Here is a 17,941-nt window from a genome sequence, read left to right on the forward strand (position 1 = left end):
ATAATAATCATAATAATTTTTCTCCGTAATCATGCCATTGCCGTCAAGAAAACTACTGAGAACGACATGTTTTGCATGATTTTTTCCATTAATTTTCAGAAGTTTTGTTCATTCAACGTCATCGCTAATTAATTTTCCCTCTTCGAACTCACTTCTTTAGTTGCGGGCGCAAATTTCGAGCACAAATAAATGCGTCTTGAAAGTTCGTCACTCAAGTCTTCTAACGAGGCCCTTACTTCGCACCCTAGTCACGCGAAGACATCAAGGAAAATTAGCGAGATTTTGAAGTTTCAAACACGGAAAAGTTGGTATGAGATTTGTGCCGCATTACGAAAAAATTTCTCCGACATGAAACTAATAACTGAAATTTTTGCTCAAATAAGCTCGTTATTTCGTCCGAAAAATGTTGCAGCCTGGATGTAAACAAGCTATTTCGTTGCTGGGATGTAACTTCTTCCATTAATTATGCATGCAAACTTGCAACAAATCTGCTGATGCACATCAACAAATTCTGTTTTTGCACGATTCATGAATACTTTTTCTTACCTTAGCCGGCGAGTCGCAGTTAGGCAAGTGCAGGTTTGTCAATTCATTTTAAAATATAGAGTTCCGCTTCGCGCAAATGAGGCAATTTTTTAATTAGGAGGTTCTTGTGGCAATATTTTACAATTTTGTGTTTGTGCGAACTCTACCGAAGTCGTGTAATAATATATTTATCGACTATGCTTTCAACTCAAGTGAACACCGATTAAAAAACATGTCCAATATTGATCATATCATCAAGCATGCCAACTCGTGAAAAAAATTCAGGAATTGGCTTGAATTTTTAAGCAACTGAAGTGAATAATAACGATAACATTTCAATGAAATTTGCCAAATTTCAGCTCCCTTAATTTTGAAAATCCGGAGGTACATTCATTTTGCTGTTCGGCATGAGCTCTGAGCAGTCTATCTCCCACACGCCGCATCACAGGTCAGGGACTGAGAAATGCACACCGCTCGATCCTTACCATACGAGACATCAGCGAGACCGGTGTATGGTGAAGGATGTGCATTGTGCATGTAGAGAAAGATTTTCCTGATATTCGGTGACAGTGGAAGATGATGATGAAAGATTGCGGGACAAAGTGCGTAAAGATTGCAAACTATCAGAGCCGTAGTACCGAGATGATAATCACGATTAAACTATCCTTATAATATCAACCACAAACACAAATTTTGGTGCAGAGATCACATTAGCAAATGGAAGTTTCTGCACCTGTGATCAGGATTCAGTGAACGGATATCGCAACTATGATCAGGAGTCTCTGTACGGATATTTCACCAATACGATTAGGTTGATCACTTACTCGTGATGCGCTACTAAGTCAGCAGTTCATCAAAATGCACTAGAGGCCAATATGTGTGGCTCCAACTAAAGTCAAGGAGTTTGTTCAGTAATCTTTGTCAGTGCCGTATTATGCAACTTGCTTAATCCTTTGCATGCTGACGTGACTTCTCGGACGAGTGTACGCATGTACGGCCTTTATGTACGAATAGCATTGCTGTTGGTTAACGCATACGTAAGCAAAGGTTTGAAGTATACGTCCCGTCGTAAGTACATGTAAATGTGGGGTCCAATTTCTTTTATGCAATTTAGGGGTTTATTTGGAAAGTCGTCGTTGATTGGCTGACAGAGTTCGAGCTCGTAACTATCTTTGATAGTGAGGCTCTATGAAGTTTAAAATCACAGCGCAGTTCTTTTAAGCCTGCGGTCGGCGCTGCAGTGGGTGGCGTTCACGAAGCGCCCGTCTGCTAGAGGATGCGCATGTGTGACTGCCAGGATTCTTTTAAATCCGGACATGGGCAATCGTTCATCTTGCTTACGCTTTAGTTAGTTGATACATAGACACAGATAATTTGCAAGTTTCTGTCCTAACAATACAGTTTCAGTGCACTTCAGACACCCTCCTGCATGGAACATTGCAAACCACTACTCCTCACTGAGACACTGCTGGTCACTGCTGCTTGCTGAGAAACTGCAGGTTATTGCCTATCTCAAGAATACTAAAAATGTGTGTTTTTTTCGTGGAATAATGCAGAACTTTGCCCATCTCAAGATAAGTGCAGCTCGCCATTCTCTAGCAGAATCTCTGGAGATCTCTTTCATTCGCAAGTCAGATCACTCATCTCTCAAGGGTCCCTTATCTCTCAGAGACCCTGTTGCTCACTGGTTGAAAATTTTCGATCCTGTTCATGATGCATTTTCAGACATATTCCTTCACTTTTCTTGGCAAAATTGCGGCTGTGAGGTGCGTACAATATTTAGAAACCTGCAGCGCGCATTACGGCAAGCTTTCTCCATCAGCAAAGCTCAGTTTTCTTTGAAGAAATAGCTGAATTTAAGNTGAGGTGCGTACAATATTTAGAAACCTGCAGCGCGCATTACGGCAAGCTTTCTCTATCAGCAAAGCTCAGTTTTCTTTGAAGAAATAGCTGAATTTAAGTTTCGACTGAGCCTCGGCAAGCCTTTGCACACGCAGTGACTTTGAAGGTGATGTGGAAAATCACTCTACAGTTGCCTCTACGGTCAGTGTACTCAGCGAAAAACTTTTTGCACGATCTCAGTTCTTAATATCCTGCCGGTTTGTACAATCTTTGCATGAAGACTCAGACGTTGAGGCTTGCAAAGGCTTATGAAGAACGCACAAGTCGGGAAAAATTCTGAGGCTGAGAATTGTTAGGGATTTGAAAAGGCTTTGCGGCTGCGTTATTGGAAACTAGCTGCCGCAAGGTCTTTCGGGGTTATTATCTTGAAAAGATCACTGTCTTCTTAGTAAATGTTATTTAGGTTCAATAAGCACATTATATGATGGTTGAATATACATTTTTAAATGGAGCGATGAATTCATATTCTTTCCAACCGAGTGATATTGCAGTGCAGCTGCAACGGCAAAAAGTTTAGCGACAAAAGTAGAGTCGAGCGAATTTTTTTTTAAATCCGCCATCTGACTATAATTCGATTATGTGCCCTCCTACCAAATGAATTCTCTTTGAAAGATTTTCTAATCAAGCAATTTATAGAGTTGCCACAAAGCCGGTGAGAATATGAAAAAATCTGATTTCATCGAAATTTTGAGTGCAATGTTCAATTTTCGAAAATTGATAATTTGGGTGACACTTCCTGAACATATATCCCCCATCTTGATATTAAATAATATGCCTAATGTGAACTTAGTCCAAATTGATGGTAAGAGGTTCTGATAAAGCTTTATAAGCGGAGGCATATAAGAGCGTTGTAAATAATATAATATTAATAGGAAAATGGGCCTTCTTCCGATAAACTTCGGATTAAATTTTCTCAATCGTTTTTTCATGTACTTAACATAGGAGCAATCAAGTTCTGATGTGAGAAATTAGTATCATACAGGCTTCTTCTGATCAATAGGAATCTTGCAAACCTGCAGAACGTAAATTTCGTTCAGTGCAACTTTTAATCCCAAGTTAGCGTATATCTTTATGAACATTTTATGTTGTGTGGTGCATGAATTGATCATTCTAATATAATTTAGTTTGTTATTTGGTCCATCATTTTAATTAAAGGCACAACCTAATTCTCAGTTCCATTGAATCTTAAGAAAGTACTTATCCAAATAAACATAATATAGTTCTCCACGAAACACTTCAATATTGTTACTAGAACATATATTTCTCACTGACGCCTACTTTTTAGCGAAGCCTTAGTAAATAAAAAATCTTTCTTGGTGGCGTATGATGGCTTTTCTCTTCTGGACTCGATTATACGAGTATTTGTGAGTAGCCACCCGCTGGTGTTCCGCACAAACTGCTGGTGACGTAAGTATTACAAGTTTGGTGCATCTTTCCACTGCTTGAGTATGACAAGGAAACTTTAGGATACCCAAAATTCGTTGTAATAATCGATGAAATTTATTGGATTATCCGAGTCTCTCTTCTCTAAAAAAGAGTCTACGAGTCCCGGCATCTCTGAAAATGGTTTGATTGAAAAATACTTTGAATGGGATTAATTTGGCATGAGTTCACATAAAAAAAATTGAAGTCCGAGTGCGGATTTAATAAAAATTGTATTTCGCTCCACCTTACTGCACAATAGGTGGTGTTACAAAATTTAAATGATTTTTTTTTCTTTTCACATAGAAAATTTCTCTGAACCTGCGTAATGTTTGATTTAAATTAAGTTTATTTTTGTCTGCCCCAGATGTGCTGGGCGGCTATAACGGTACCATCTTCGCGTACGGCCAGACCTCGTCAGGCAAGACCCACACCATGGAGGGCAAACTCGGCGACGTCGCACTCCAAGGTATGCACGTCAGTTCCTTTAGTTTAAGACTAGCGTTAAGAATATTATACGCAATGCATGGTTGAGCCGTCATACAGCAAACAATATTCTTGAATTGAAGTGCAGAAGGGTTTCATCGTCTTACATAACGGCCTTATGTATGACGACCTTATGTAAGACGGCGTCCTGAAAGACGGCGTTCTGTAAGACGACGTTCAGGAAAGTGATTATAAATTGTCAGCGCCTGTGGAGCAGACAGACTCTCGTCAATTCTCCACCGCCTGGACCCGCCTCATCATGACCCGAGAGAAATGGATAATAATTATTTGCCATTATTTGGGCATTTCTAATTGCAGGAAATTGAGTCATTCTCTTGTTATAATTTAATACGATTAACTTGTAAGTTAAGTGTCGCGTACCCTAAATGTTATATTTATTAGCCAATAGTGCGGGGAAAAAGAATTTATTAGTAAATACTCGCTGCTTTTTCACAAAATATAGTTACGGGTTCGAATGTTGATTTGCATTATGGAGGGGCCAATGGATCCTCATAGGCACATAAAAGCAATTCACACGTCGTTTCTGGTCGAAAGAGTTTCTTGAAGATGTTTTTTCTTGACCTAAAATTATTGTCAAACTGGCGAAAATTTTGAACGTTAGCGTGGAGCAACACAACATGCTTGAAATTTATTCTACGGACTTTGCTACCAACATTTAAATATCTAGCAACTGTGACTTCTAAGATTTTATTTAAGACAAAAAACCATGAATTCATTTCTGTGCGTCATGGATGTTCAAATCATCCAGAACAATATTGCTGTAATTTGCATATGTAATGTACAGGCATCATCCCGAGGATCGTACACGACATCTTCAACCACATCTACAACATGGAGGAGTCGCTGGAGTTCCACATCAAGGTCTCCTACTTCGAGATCTACATGGACAAAATCCGCGACTTGTTGGACAGTGAGTTGCCTTTGGGCTTTAAATGCGTTAATAATTCGCGCATATAATAATAAAGTATATTTAGTAATTGGCTTTCAGTAGGCTATCGCAGTTGTTCAATGAGCGTGAATAACTATTCCGATCCCAGGATACGTAGTGATTTCACTATAATCCTAGAAAATAATCTTAGTCCTGAAGTGTAAAAATAAAATAAAACTTATCTTTGACATGAGCCTGTAAGCAAAAAAAGCTCGTTCTTATGTCGTAATACAGAGTATATACCAGTTAAATTTCCAGTAAACGCAATTCCCAAAACTTTTATTTAAAACCAAAACCGGTATTTAATGATTCTGTTTGCGAAGCATTATTTTCTCGGACCTGGACCTACATGCTTATCATGTAGAATAGGGCACTTAGCGATATCAGTAACTTTTGAAATTAAAAAAGTTGCATCTTCAGACTCGTTAGAACCCATTTAATAATTTTGATAAAGTACACAAAAAATTTTTTGTCTTACACAATCCCATCCATTTATGGCAGCACGTATCTGAAGTAATCTCAATTCGCTGCTTATCCGCTAGTTGTTTAAACGTTGTATAAATTACTCAAGCAAAGAATAAATTACTTAACAATGGGATACATTACCCAAGCAAAGTATAAGTAGCAAGCATAACAAGACCTAACGCACCTTAACTAGTCTCTCTAGCAATAACTTGTTTACCTCATTTTCAGTCTCGAAAGTGAACGTGTCTTGAACAGTCTAACCTGAACCTGAACATTCTAACTTTCAGTCTCGAAGGTGAACCTTCTAACCTGAACCTGAACATTCTAACCTGCAGTCTCGAAGGTTAACCTGTCGGTGCACGAGGACAAGAACCGGGTGCCCTTCGTGAAGGGCGCGACGGAGCGGTTCGTGTCTTCCCCTGAGGAGGTCTTCGAGGTCATCGAGCTGGGCAAGAACAACCGACACATCGCTGTCACTAGTGAGTTACTTGGTCTTCCGACACATCGCTGTCACTAGTGAGTTACTTGGTCTTCCGACACATCGCTGTCACTAGTGAGTTACTTGGTCTTCGCCTCTTCTTGAATATTATTAGTTTACACTCGGCATTTCAATCAAACCTTTCTTTTATCAAATGGTATGTTTTTCAGTTTTATAAATAATGACACGGCCCTTGGAAATCTTCGTATTGTTATGAATTGTTATCTTAGGCTAATAAGCTATCTTCGCGTAGTATAAAGAGCGGAGTGCCGATTAAAGATTGATGCTGCTTGTAGTGGCTCAATAATACCTTCTTAAAAAAAGCTACTGCATAAGAAAACTTTTTACCTCAATGTTTATTCTAGTAATAGTTTACTAGATATGAATATATAATGAATTTCGTCATAAATAAACTATTATGAAGTAATAAATAGTAACTTAGTTCCTCCTGTATTGACAGACATGAACGAGCACAGCTCTCGGTCTCACAGCGTCTTCCTGATCCAAGTCAAGCAAGAGAACATCGAGACGCAAAAGAAACTCGTAGGCAAACTTTACCTCGTCGACTTGGCCGGCTCGGAAAAAGTGAGTTCATTTACAGCTAGAGATATTTGTGTGCTGACACACTTTGATGTGGTGCAAAACAGCGATATTAAAATAAATGATAAACTCACTGTAATTCCACGAGTTAAAAGGGCATGATTTGATGGCTTGAACATATCCAGAATATATATAATCAGACTCCGTTCAGTTCATTCGATGTTCATGTACATTCATCCTCAAAAGTTTTTCGCTGTCGCCATAGAAAGGAAACAAATATGAGTGCGTGAAATTCGAGCTCGCCGCCATTCTGTATCCAAGGAACTGAGCAGCAATTAAGATATAATGTATTTAGCGAAACCACATTAATTGAATTATCGTGCACGTTCTGCCAATTACAGTCGTGATCTACTTGTTATCATTAATTGTACTGAAACCGTTTTTCAACTTTCATCATTGACAAAAATTGATCTAAAGGTACAAAAAACTGTAGCTAGGAGATTTTTCTTGCTATTTGTTGTTATTGTTGTACATGGGTCTTCTTACAAGTAATCACTAGAAAGGTTGATTAATGGAAATGCGTTCTGCGAGGCGTAATAATATGCAAAAGAATCAGTAACATTACCTGATGTGAATCTACAAAAAATATGCAATGTCGCGTCTGTATCCCATTCCGTTATTTAATACATGCAGATGCTGGAGGCTATCTGGCAGTCACAATTTCCGTTTCTGCGTGGCGGTGCCAAGCTTACTCAGACGTCCTTTGATCTCCTGTCTGCAGTTGCTTAAGAAATTAAGCGCAAACTTTGATTGCGGCATAGAGTGTTGTTATATTACCAGATTTGCGAGACAACCGGGTTATTAAAGCAACGAATTTGCAGACAACTTTGTTATTGCAGGAAGAGATTGGCGAGACAACAGCGTTATTGCAGCAAGAGAACTGCAACGGCACAACGTTATTAACGTAGTCGGATTGCGCTACTGCTCCTTTATTACCGCAGCAATATTGCGCCAACACTCGTTTATTGTTATAGCAGGATTGTGCTGCCACTTTATTGCCGTAACAGGATTGCACGGTTGAAGTTTTGCAACACAAATTCAATCTCGTTCTAGCGGGCCTGATTCAGTGGCTCTCGTAAGCCGCGCATTGGGCCTGCTGATATAGGAGAGGGCTGCAGCGTCATGTACAATGAATGTACAGCTTTAATAATGCATAAAAACAATATTTTATACTTCATTTTGATAGGTGAATGAGTGCCATGACCATGAAGGTAGATTGATCGATGATCTAAGCACTTTGAGAAGTTAGAGGCTTCCATTGGAAGATTATAGAGTTCCATTATTCATTCAGATTCGGTATCATTTTTCTCTAATTATTTTACATCCTTATCTCTAGAATGGATCATAATGTATGAAAAACCTATAGTGGAAGTAAATAATGAATTAGTTGAACATCCCATCTGAATTTAAATTTGTAGTTGAATATACATTTCTAATTGTTACTAATTCTCTACTTTCGTTACGACCTTTTGAGCGAAACGCAAAAAAACAGTCACGAAGTCGGTCAATGAATACGTCAGCCATTTGTCAGCCCTTTTGTCGAAAATTTTTCCCAATCACTGGGTAAAAAATACATAGAAATTATTGAACAACTCGAAGCACAAGGCCTTAAAAGCATGGATCACATCGAACCATTAAACATAGAAAGCTCCGATTTCACTGGACCACAAAACATAAAACCATGTAACACAGTAGACAACACGTGATAAAAGCAACGAGCATATACAACCTTAAAGCACTAGAAAGCATTAAATAATAATAACATCATAATAACTAAGATTAGTAAACCCATGATCATGTGTTGTTACTCTTACAGGTGAGCAAGACTGGGGCGGAGGGGACTGTGCTGGACGAGGCGAAGAACATCAACAAGTCCTTGTCGGCGCTCGGTAACGTCATCGCCGCGCTCGCCGATGCCAAGGTTACTTTAACATTATCTCCTTAGGAGTGTATTGCGATCTATCTGACCAAGCGACAAAATTACATGAAATTATAATCCAAACATTATTATTTTTAAATTATTATCTGGCGCCCCCTCATTTCGAGCCAGCTTCAGCGGGCTGGACATCTGAGACCTTCCGCCCCTTGTGGGTAATGAATAATTGAGACGTTCCACCTCTATGGTGATGTTCATCTTGACTTTCGGTGCGAGATAGCTAAATAGCTGAAGCGCTAGTAAACATTTGGCCACTAAACTAACTATTATCTAGCTGGTGTGCGACATTTAAACCTAATTTTTTATTTTTTCATAATGTTACGACTAGGCCATGTTCACAGTAAATCTATCACCTAAAGTCCTAAACCAACATATTAGTGACAGGACCTTCCTCCCCACCAGGGCCACGTGCCGTACAGGGACTCGAAGCTGACGCGTATCCTGCAGGAGTCGCTGGGAGGGAACGCCCGCACCACCATCGTCATCTGCTGCTCCCCGGCCTCCTACAACGAGGCCGAGACGCGATCCACTCTCGACTTCGGTAAACGGTAACTCAATCATCAGCGTAAACCTTCTTTCTGGCTCATGAATACTAATGGTAATTTTAAGATAAATTATATCAAGGCCAAGATTATACAATCTGAAATATTGCAAAATCTTATGATTTTCGTTTGATTCAGTCCTCGTATATTAGTTCGATAGAAATGAGCACATGAACAGAACGGTCCGGGAGTTGATGGCTTATTTGATCTAAAAGTTTTACCTAAGATGAGACTTTACGAGATTTTGCTTGCAGTCCTTACGTTAAGCCTTCAATAGCCGGGAGGTTTGTACTCAATCTTTATTCAAGACGGTAATTCTGGAAACGTATGGGTTTGAAGACTGTTAATCGTAAATGATTATATGTTATAAAGCTATAATTGACGAGATACGTAGTTATTTTACACTCTTGAAGTTTAGAGAAAGGGACCACTTTGTGCTAGTTTATAATATACGGAAATTGGCTACGTGGCGTTGAGCTAAGACGCGACGCTTGCGTTTGTGCAGCGCCAAGACCATCAAGAACTGCGTGCAGGTCAACGAGGAGCTCACCGCTGAGGAGTGGAAGCGACGATGGTCCAAAGAGAGGGAGAAGGTACGGGTCTGGGCCTATACTTTCAAAAAAAAGTTAAGAGATCGTAAGTTCATCAGCCAATCATTGACGGCCTTTCAAGCAAAATCCACCTATCATAGACAAGAAAATAGAGCGTAAGTACTTACGTTCACTTAGAGAGTGAAAGTATGGCCCCTGGTCGTGTGGTTATGTAGCGTGCCGTGTGATTATGTACCGTGCCGTGTGATTATGTGAGATGCAGTGCAACATGGAGCAACAGGAGGGAGTTGAGTACCGTGCTTGAACGTGCAGTGCAACCTGGAACAATGTGAGGGAGAGAGTGCAGGGTAACATGGAGCAACACAAGCATCAATATGTATAGATTTTATTGAATGAAAGTGCTGAGTTGTGATAGTTTAAACTCAACCATTTTGATATCAATTTTATACTCAAACTCAATAGCTCGCTGCTTATCAATATATTGATTTTTAAAGTAGCCGACGACATTGAGTGATTGAAGACAGTAAATGTCGATAGCTAATGAATCAGTATCCACTGGGTTAGTTTTTTCACATGAGTGAGCAGAAATTTGTAGCGCATAGATTGATTTTTTGTGGTTAGGTAACGAAACTGAAGAGCCAACTGGAGGTGATGGAGGCCGAGCTGTACCGCTGGAGACGTGGCGAGAAGGTGGAGACCAGGGAACAGGTCGCCATCGAAATGGAGCGCTCCATGGTCGAGAGTGAGTCCAGACATTTTGGGTTTATTTTATATCTCGAGCTTCTTGCAATGTCTTGTACATGAACAATTATTTTAAGTTTTGAGATGGGGTGCTCTTAATTGACTTATATTTATTTTTATAATAATTTTATTTATAATAATTTTACAATTATTATAATTTAATATAATTAAATTTGTACCAGTGTACAATAGGTCAATAGAATATAATTATAATTTAATATAGTTAAATTATAATTAGAATTTTTTAATTTTATTTTATAATAATATATATTTATTCTTATTCCGCGATTATTTTTCTAATTGGAACAAAATTTATAAATAAACAATGTAGAAGATTCAGCGCAGTGCGACTTAGAATCAAATGACACTCGAAATTTAGGTATAAATCCAAAATTTTAACTGCAAACATGAAAATTAGGTTTCTGTCCCAGATTTTTTCGAGTAAACACAAATTCGAATAAAACAAAGCGCTTGCTTCTCAATCCCGATAATCTCCGAGAAATGAAGGCAGTAATTGAAATCAATGATAGAATCTGCTAAAAGCAAAATTTATTAACCTCGCATGACGCCCGAGGACTTTACGGATATTTTCATCATTGCATTTACAGGCATTCAATAAAATTTTTGAGCTGAGATGCACCTGGTATCCGAAATATTTTCATTGAAGATATGGTTAATATAATTGGCGTTCTCTTCGCTTCAAAATTCATGGTCCACTGAAAAGAAATATATCTGAAATATTGCGCGCAGACCCGCAAAAAGACTTGGCGGACAACCGCCTGAGCGTGAGCGAGGCTCTGGCGGAGGTGGGGCCTGTGGCGGCGAATGTGAAGGCCGCGTGGGAGCGCAACTTGGCCGCCCTCTACGCTCAGATGGACGAGAAGGACGAAGAGATCAACCAGCACAGCCAGATGGTCGAGAAACTCAAGGAGCAGATGATGGAACAGGAGGAGGTAAGTCACGGCAGTAACATTCGAAGTTCATCCAGAAAAACTTATCTTACTATAAATACTGTCTTGTTTCTTCGAGTAATCCTGCATGATTACTCAAGAGCTTTTGTCGATTTGTAGTGAACTATAAACATTCCATCATAGACGCCCTTTCAGGAAACAAGCTTAGAGTTTGTTACCACTTTAACAACACCTAAATGGTCGCACACGTTGCTGCTGATTAGTAACTACAGTAGTAACTCCCAAATTTCTACGCCCGTCGCAGCTGATCGGCAGCACGCGGCGGGACTACGAGGTGCTGCAGTCCGAGATGACGCGCATCCAGGCCGAGAACGACGCCGCCAAGGATGAGGTCAAGGAGGTCCTCCAGGCGCTCGAGGAGCTCGCTCTCAACTACGACCAGAAGAGCCAGGAGGTCGAGATCAAGTGTAAAGAAAATGAATCTCTCAGTGATGAGCTCTCGCAGAAACTCGTGAGTGGCCTAGCATGCATGTCCGTTGTCCTGTCTAATCTTCTCGAAAACTCATGTGCCTGCATTTTGTAGAACATCTCGCGAAAAACTTGTTTTTAAATAATCCAAATCATGTTTAAGATAGGTTTACAATTAAAAAAAATCACTATATATGCAGCATTTAATACTTCAGAGAATATATCTTACTTATGCCATTAACTAGACACTTAGAGTCGCAGTAAAGGCACGTCAAACACTCACCATCACTGAAGGCATTAAGTGTTTATCATTAGTCGCACTGATGGTGATGACTTCCCTTGGTGATCCACACTGAAGTAATCAAGTTTAAAAAATTAGTTCTAATTATGGCGCTGACTGCACTTAATCACCCTCACTGAAGTCATTAAGTGCTCATTATTAATCGCACCGCCGACCTCAGGGCAACCTGTCGGAGATGAACGCAGAGCTGCAGCAGATGAGGGAGTCGACGAGTGCCAGCAAGCGCCGCATCACCGAGATGCTCACGAAGCTGCTGGCCGACCTGGGCGAGGTGGGCTCTGTCATCGGCGGCTCGGCCACAGACACCAACTCCCTCGTGAGTGCCGGGCCAGACGCCTCCGTAATGATTTTTTTCTCAAAGAAACTTCTTGTTAGCGCATTTTTTCATTTATGGAAAAAATGCACTATTGTGCTCGCCATGTCTGTCCGTCTGTCTGTCCGTCCGTGACTTCACGTTTTCGTCGACGAGAAAATGCGCTCTCTGTCACTCACTGCAGTGAGTACTGAGTTATATTTTTTAACACTCTTCTCTCCTGACACCGCAACAACAACAATTTTTTCCCCATAAGGCATCTGCCGTTGAATCAAAGTTTATTGAACGATGTTATCGTTTCCATAATATCTGATCGTAATCATCGTAGTTCCAACGTCATTTGCCTGGCGGGTCAAGCTTGTGTCTGAGTTCATTTTTGATTTGTGGACATTGAGAGAGTTAGATGCAGTTGATCTCAAGGAATCATAATATAGAAATAAATGAATTTTTAGGACTATATAAATGTTTAAATCGTCAGCCATCATTAACATTCTGATTTTGAGATTATGAGGAATGATTTTAGGAAAAGTTATAATTAAATGTTTTGGTCAATTTTATCAGAATGTAGCTGGAGTCAGCAGCAAATAATAGCAGGGGGTTAAACTTGAATTTGAGTTGACCAGCTTAAGGTAGCGAGTAAAATTAATCGGGAAGCGGTCAATATTATTGTTCGTGGTTCACATGTGTTCAAATGGAACGCTGTATGTGCGCCTGCATTTATTGATACGCCGCATATAATCTCGACTGTTGTATCGTCTAGAACAGTGGTTCCCAACCTTTTTCAGGCTGGCGCCTCCTTTGGCTCACTAGTGAATTTTTAGCGCCCCCCACAGACATACGCCTCTTTCTTGAAACTTAGTACACTGCAATTTTAAAAGATAAAGGTTAAACACAAATGTGTATTTCACAAATAGAACCCCATTTCGTGAACCAATATGTTTTTCAGCTATTTTAACTGTTTCAGCACTAGAAACCTAGGACGTCGCGGACGAATTTACGGCCGGACTCGTGGCCGGTCTCACGACCAATCTCCAAATTCAATTATCAAGTAATATCTTCCAAACTAATGAACGCAGCTCTATGAAACTTGGAACATGTATTCATCAGAACTTAACGGTGATGTTTAGCTCGTAATTTTTTTTAAATTTCACCTTCATTCGTGAGTTACGCGTATATTGCGAAACAGGCCGAAATTCGCAGTGATCAAAGAATTTCTTCCAAACTATTGAAGAGATTTGAACGAAATTGTGAATATACATTCCTCAATATCAAACGGTGATTTTTCAGCTTATAAAATTTTTTCGATTTTACTTTCGACCTTCCTTTGCGAGTTTTTTTTCAGTTCACCGTCATTCTTGATTTCACACTTCCTATTCGGCCCGTATCGCCCGGTAATTTGTCACTTAAATTCGCGGCGATCAAGAAATTTCTTCTAAACTACAGAAATGATTTCAACGAAACTTGGTATATAAATACCTAATCTCTCAAAGGTGATGTTTAGCTCGTGTTAATTTTTCTATTTTGCTTTCGTTCGCGAGTTATACAGATATAGGCGGAACGACCAGCTTTTCTACCGGCCGTTTTTTTTTCGATTTTTTTCGGCACAACCGAAAATTTTTTCACGAGCTAAACATTTTCGTTTGGTAGTTATGACTGTAAATTCAAAATTTTGTTCGAATCTGTTCAGTAGTTTGGAAGAAATTACTTGATCACTGTGAATTTCGGCCCGTATTGCCATATAACTATGGCAAAAACAAACGATGGTAAATTCAAACAATTTTCACGAGCAAAACATTATCGTTAGGCCCTAATGAATACGTGTACCAAGTTTCATCGAGTTAAGTTAATTAGTTTGAGAGATATTCCTTGATCATTGAATTTGGAAATTGGCCGTGAAACCGGCCGCGAGTTCGGCTGTTAATTTGTCCGAGACGTAAACCCAGGAGAGGTTAAAAAACAGATCTTGGTGAAAAAAACCTTCGCTGGGAGTCATGTGCTGCACGTGTTATGTACAAATCGTCAAACAAAAGTTCGCACTTCTGACATTGACTTCGGACTATCGCCCCCCTTCCGCCCTCTTCTTCCTTACTGCCCTCCAAAATCTTTCCACTGCCCCTAGGGAGGCGATATCGCCCACTTTGGGAACCACTGGTCTAGAATGAAATAGTCGTCTATCATCACTTGGGTTTTTAATTAAAACTGAAAAATCGTCCTTCATCCCCTTTTATATGGTAAAAATTCTAATGACATAATTCATATTACGGTGCATAATTCTGATAAACCTTCAATTAATAATAGACTTCTAGTGGAACGGACTCGTTGTAATCTCCCCCTCGGCCGGCAGAACGCGACAGACCCGAAGTTCATTTTTGATTGGTGGACATTGAGAGAGTTGGATTCACTTGATCTCAAGGAATAATCGTATTGAAATAAATGACTTTTTAGGACTATATACAACTGTTTTGATATCAGCTATCATAAACATTCTGATTTTGAGATTGTGAGAAATGATTTTAGGAAAAGTTGTATATAAATGTTTTAGTCAATTTTATCAGAATGTCGGAGTCCGCAGCAAATAATAGCAAAAGGTTAAACTTGAATTTGAGTTGACCAGCTTAAGGTAGCGAGAAAAATTAATCGGGTATCGGTCAATTGTTCGTGGTTCCCATGCGTTAAAATTCACCGCTGAATGTGCTCCTCTATTTATTGTTACACCGCATATAATCTCGACTTTTGTTTCGTCTAGAATGAAATGGTCGTCGCTCATCACTTTGGTTTTTAACTAAAAACGGAATAATCGTCCTTCATCCCCCTTGGTATGGTAAACAATTCCAGTAACAGAGACCATATTACGATGCATAATTCTTCATAAACCTTCAAATAATAATAGACTTTTAGTGGAACGGACTCGTTGTAATCTCCCCTCTCGGCCGGCAGAACGCGACAGACCCGACCAAGATAGAGGAGGAGTTTACCGTGGCGCGCCTCTACGTCTCGAAGATGAAGAGCGAAGTGCGCAACCTGGTCCAGCGCTGCTCTACGCTCGAGAACTTCCAGGCGAGAAACGCTTATAATAAATTAAGTGATTTTAATTAAATTATTTGTTTCTTTCTTTTGTGTGAGATAAAAGTTAACAGAATTTATGATGATTCGCTTTTACTAATGGAGCTGGTGCACGTCAACCATGTATATAAAATACACTTTGGTTCATGGCGAAAAAGCTTCTTCGAACTTCAAACGAATCAATCTAATTGATAGATACAATTAGCTATTATTGCTTTGAAAAATGGTGACATTATTTGATCTCCAGCATTGCTTTATCCTATGCAAAACTAATTTGTCCGTTATTTTGAAATTATTTATTTCAACTACTATTGAAATTCTATTAAATCAGGCTGAAATTTAAATTCCAATTCCAGCTAATCATTTTCAAATGATGGTCATTTAGCTAAATTTTGTAAACTTTGTATTAAAATGCTATCGTGGAGGCATATTTTTCATTCCGATGTTCGTAAAGCATGGAAATTTCATAATATATATTGTTGTACCATGCATTCCTGAATCAAAATCCTTATCCAGGGCGATTTACAGAAACTTCCAGATTTGAAAGCTCAATGAAAAGAACTTTTAAAGATATCATAACAATATCAATTTTATTGAAAAAATACCTGAATTTTTGTATCATTTAGTTTTAAAGACGTCGAACAAGTAACGGCCCCCATTGTCAATGCCTTCAGTTAGTATGATTTTGTTAACTCGCTTAATCATGTTGGCGCGTATTGAAGGATATGTTGGCGATGGCTTGGCGTATGTTATGCTTCAAATTAGGTTGGATCCTTTGACAGTCTTTGTAAACAATTGATTTAAGATAACCCCGTAAAAAATCATATGGAGCCAAATCGGGGGATCAGGCTGGCCGCTGGCCATAGAAGGTCACCTCTGAAGGACGAATATACGGAACCGCGAATACGAATAGCTAGCTCGTTGAGTAGCGAAAATGGAAAGACCATTAGAAAAGTACGCTCGAATGCAAACGCACGCTGATCACTTGTTCAATGGATAGTAGCTATTAGCTAGGCGGGATACAAAATTTCATGACATTGCCTTTCATATAAAATACTTTTCACCCTTTTCCTACAATATCTGGCTGCTATATGCGCGAAGTACAAAACAGGAAGTTTCCGTGAATCAACCTGTAGTTGACTTGAATAAATAACCCAAATAAGCTGTGAAAAATTCTCAGCTTAAAACAGGATTTTTTTCGATTGTCGTACATTTGTCAATTTGAGGACTCAACGCATGCCCAGTAGTTCAGAAGGCAACCACAAGCTCATGAATTACTCGTTTATTGCTGTCAAGTAATTTCAAACCTTCCTCGAAACGAGAGCGAAAAGAGAAGGCCAGCAGTCGGCCTAAGCATATTGGCACCGGCCGATCAATGGATACTCACCGGCCAATTTAAAACCGCCCATATTATTTTATTCTATTCACTCAAATTCGTAACAATATTCTTGAGGCATGGGGCGTGTCAGCCACGAAAATGTTGCTAAAGTGTTTCTGTGACCAAGCGCTGGTGACGGCCGAACTAACAAGCGATCTTAGATCGTACACCGATCTGGAGGTCTCAGGGATCTGATCGTGGCTCTGTGAGGCCAGAGCTTTTAACAACTTATCATTTTTGGACACAGGGAGACTGCAATAAGAAGCTGGACGACTACGAGCGCGAGGTGAGCGAGTGTCGTCTGCTGATCTCGCAGCACCAGGCCAAGATGGCGTCCCTGCAAGACGCCCTCAAATCCAACGAAGACCAAAAAAGGACACTTGAGGAGCAGGTGAGCTAACGCCATTTGCACTCATTCATTCCACTTAAATTCATATTATATGGGATATTATTGTCCACTAAGTTAGTTCTCTTTTTTCAGTACTACCGTGAGATTTCCAAGTTCATCTAAAATATGTTAAGAAAGTAATGTTTTGATGGCTTGATTTATCCCATTGCTACACAATGCATTTTGTTTTTTTCATACAATTTAATTCAAATTTTTCCTATATTATGCTAGGAGCTTGAAGTGTTTTGTGATTTTTGCGCTTGAACGTCTCGGAAATGGTTGCTTTTTAGGTGGATGAGCTGAACGCTGAAGCAGCAGAACTGAAGGCGGCCGTTGAGCTGAGTGCAGCGGCGGGCGGTGTAGGCAACGCTGAGCTCTTCGAGAAGAAGCTGGAGAGTCAGCGCGAGGCTCACCATAAGCAGCTCGTTCAGCTCAGGGAGGACATCGCTGACAAGCAGCACAAGATCGACCAACTCAAGGAGTGAGATGTTGACCTCGTGCTGAGTGTGGTGCTTCTGTGTT

General features: G+C 39.7%; 1 protein-coding gene across 1 annotated transcript in view; it reads left to right on the forward strand.

Moving 5' to 3' along the window:
• LOC108679081 (kinesin heavy chain) overlaps window positions 1–17,941 on the forward strand; it is a 41,508-nt gene that overhangs the window by 19,385 nt on the left and 4,182 nt on the right. The window contains exons 3-16 of the mRNA XM_047884708.1: window positions 4,217–4,318; window positions 5,141–5,266; window positions 6,085–6,228; window positions 6,688–6,812; window positions 8,644–8,748; window positions 9,166–9,311; window positions 9,811–9,898; window positions 10,478–10,598; window positions 11,348–11,550; window positions 11,813–12,019; window positions 12,438–12,593; window positions 15,528–15,647; window positions 17,279–17,422; window positions 17,710–17,900. Of these exons, the coding sequence (XP_047740664.1) occupies window positions 4,217–4,318; window positions 5,141–5,266; window positions 6,085–6,228; window positions 6,688–6,812; window positions 8,644–8,748; window positions 9,166–9,311; window positions 9,811–9,898; window positions 10,478–10,598; window positions 11,348–11,550; window positions 11,813–12,019; window positions 12,438–12,593; window positions 15,528–15,647; window positions 17,279–17,422; window positions 17,710–17,900 (1,978 nt within the window). The remainder of the gene's footprint in view (window positions 1–4,216; window positions 4,319–5,140; window positions 5,267–6,084; window positions 6,229–6,687; window positions 6,813–8,643; window positions 8,749–9,165; window positions 9,312–9,810; window positions 9,899–10,477; window positions 10,599–11,347; window positions 11,551–11,812; window positions 12,020–12,437; window positions 12,594–15,527; window positions 15,648–17,278; window positions 17,423–17,709; window positions 17,901–17,941) is intronic.

This window comes from Hyalella azteca, unplaced genomic scaffold, assembly GCF_000764305.2.
Source record: "Hyalella azteca isolate HAZT.00-mixed unplaced genomic scaffold, Hazt_2.0.2 contig212, whole genome shotgun sequence".
In the NCBI taxonomy this organism is placed as follows: domain Eukaryota; kingdom Metazoa; phylum Arthropoda; class Malacostraca; order Amphipoda; family Hyalellidae; genus Hyalella; species Hyalella azteca.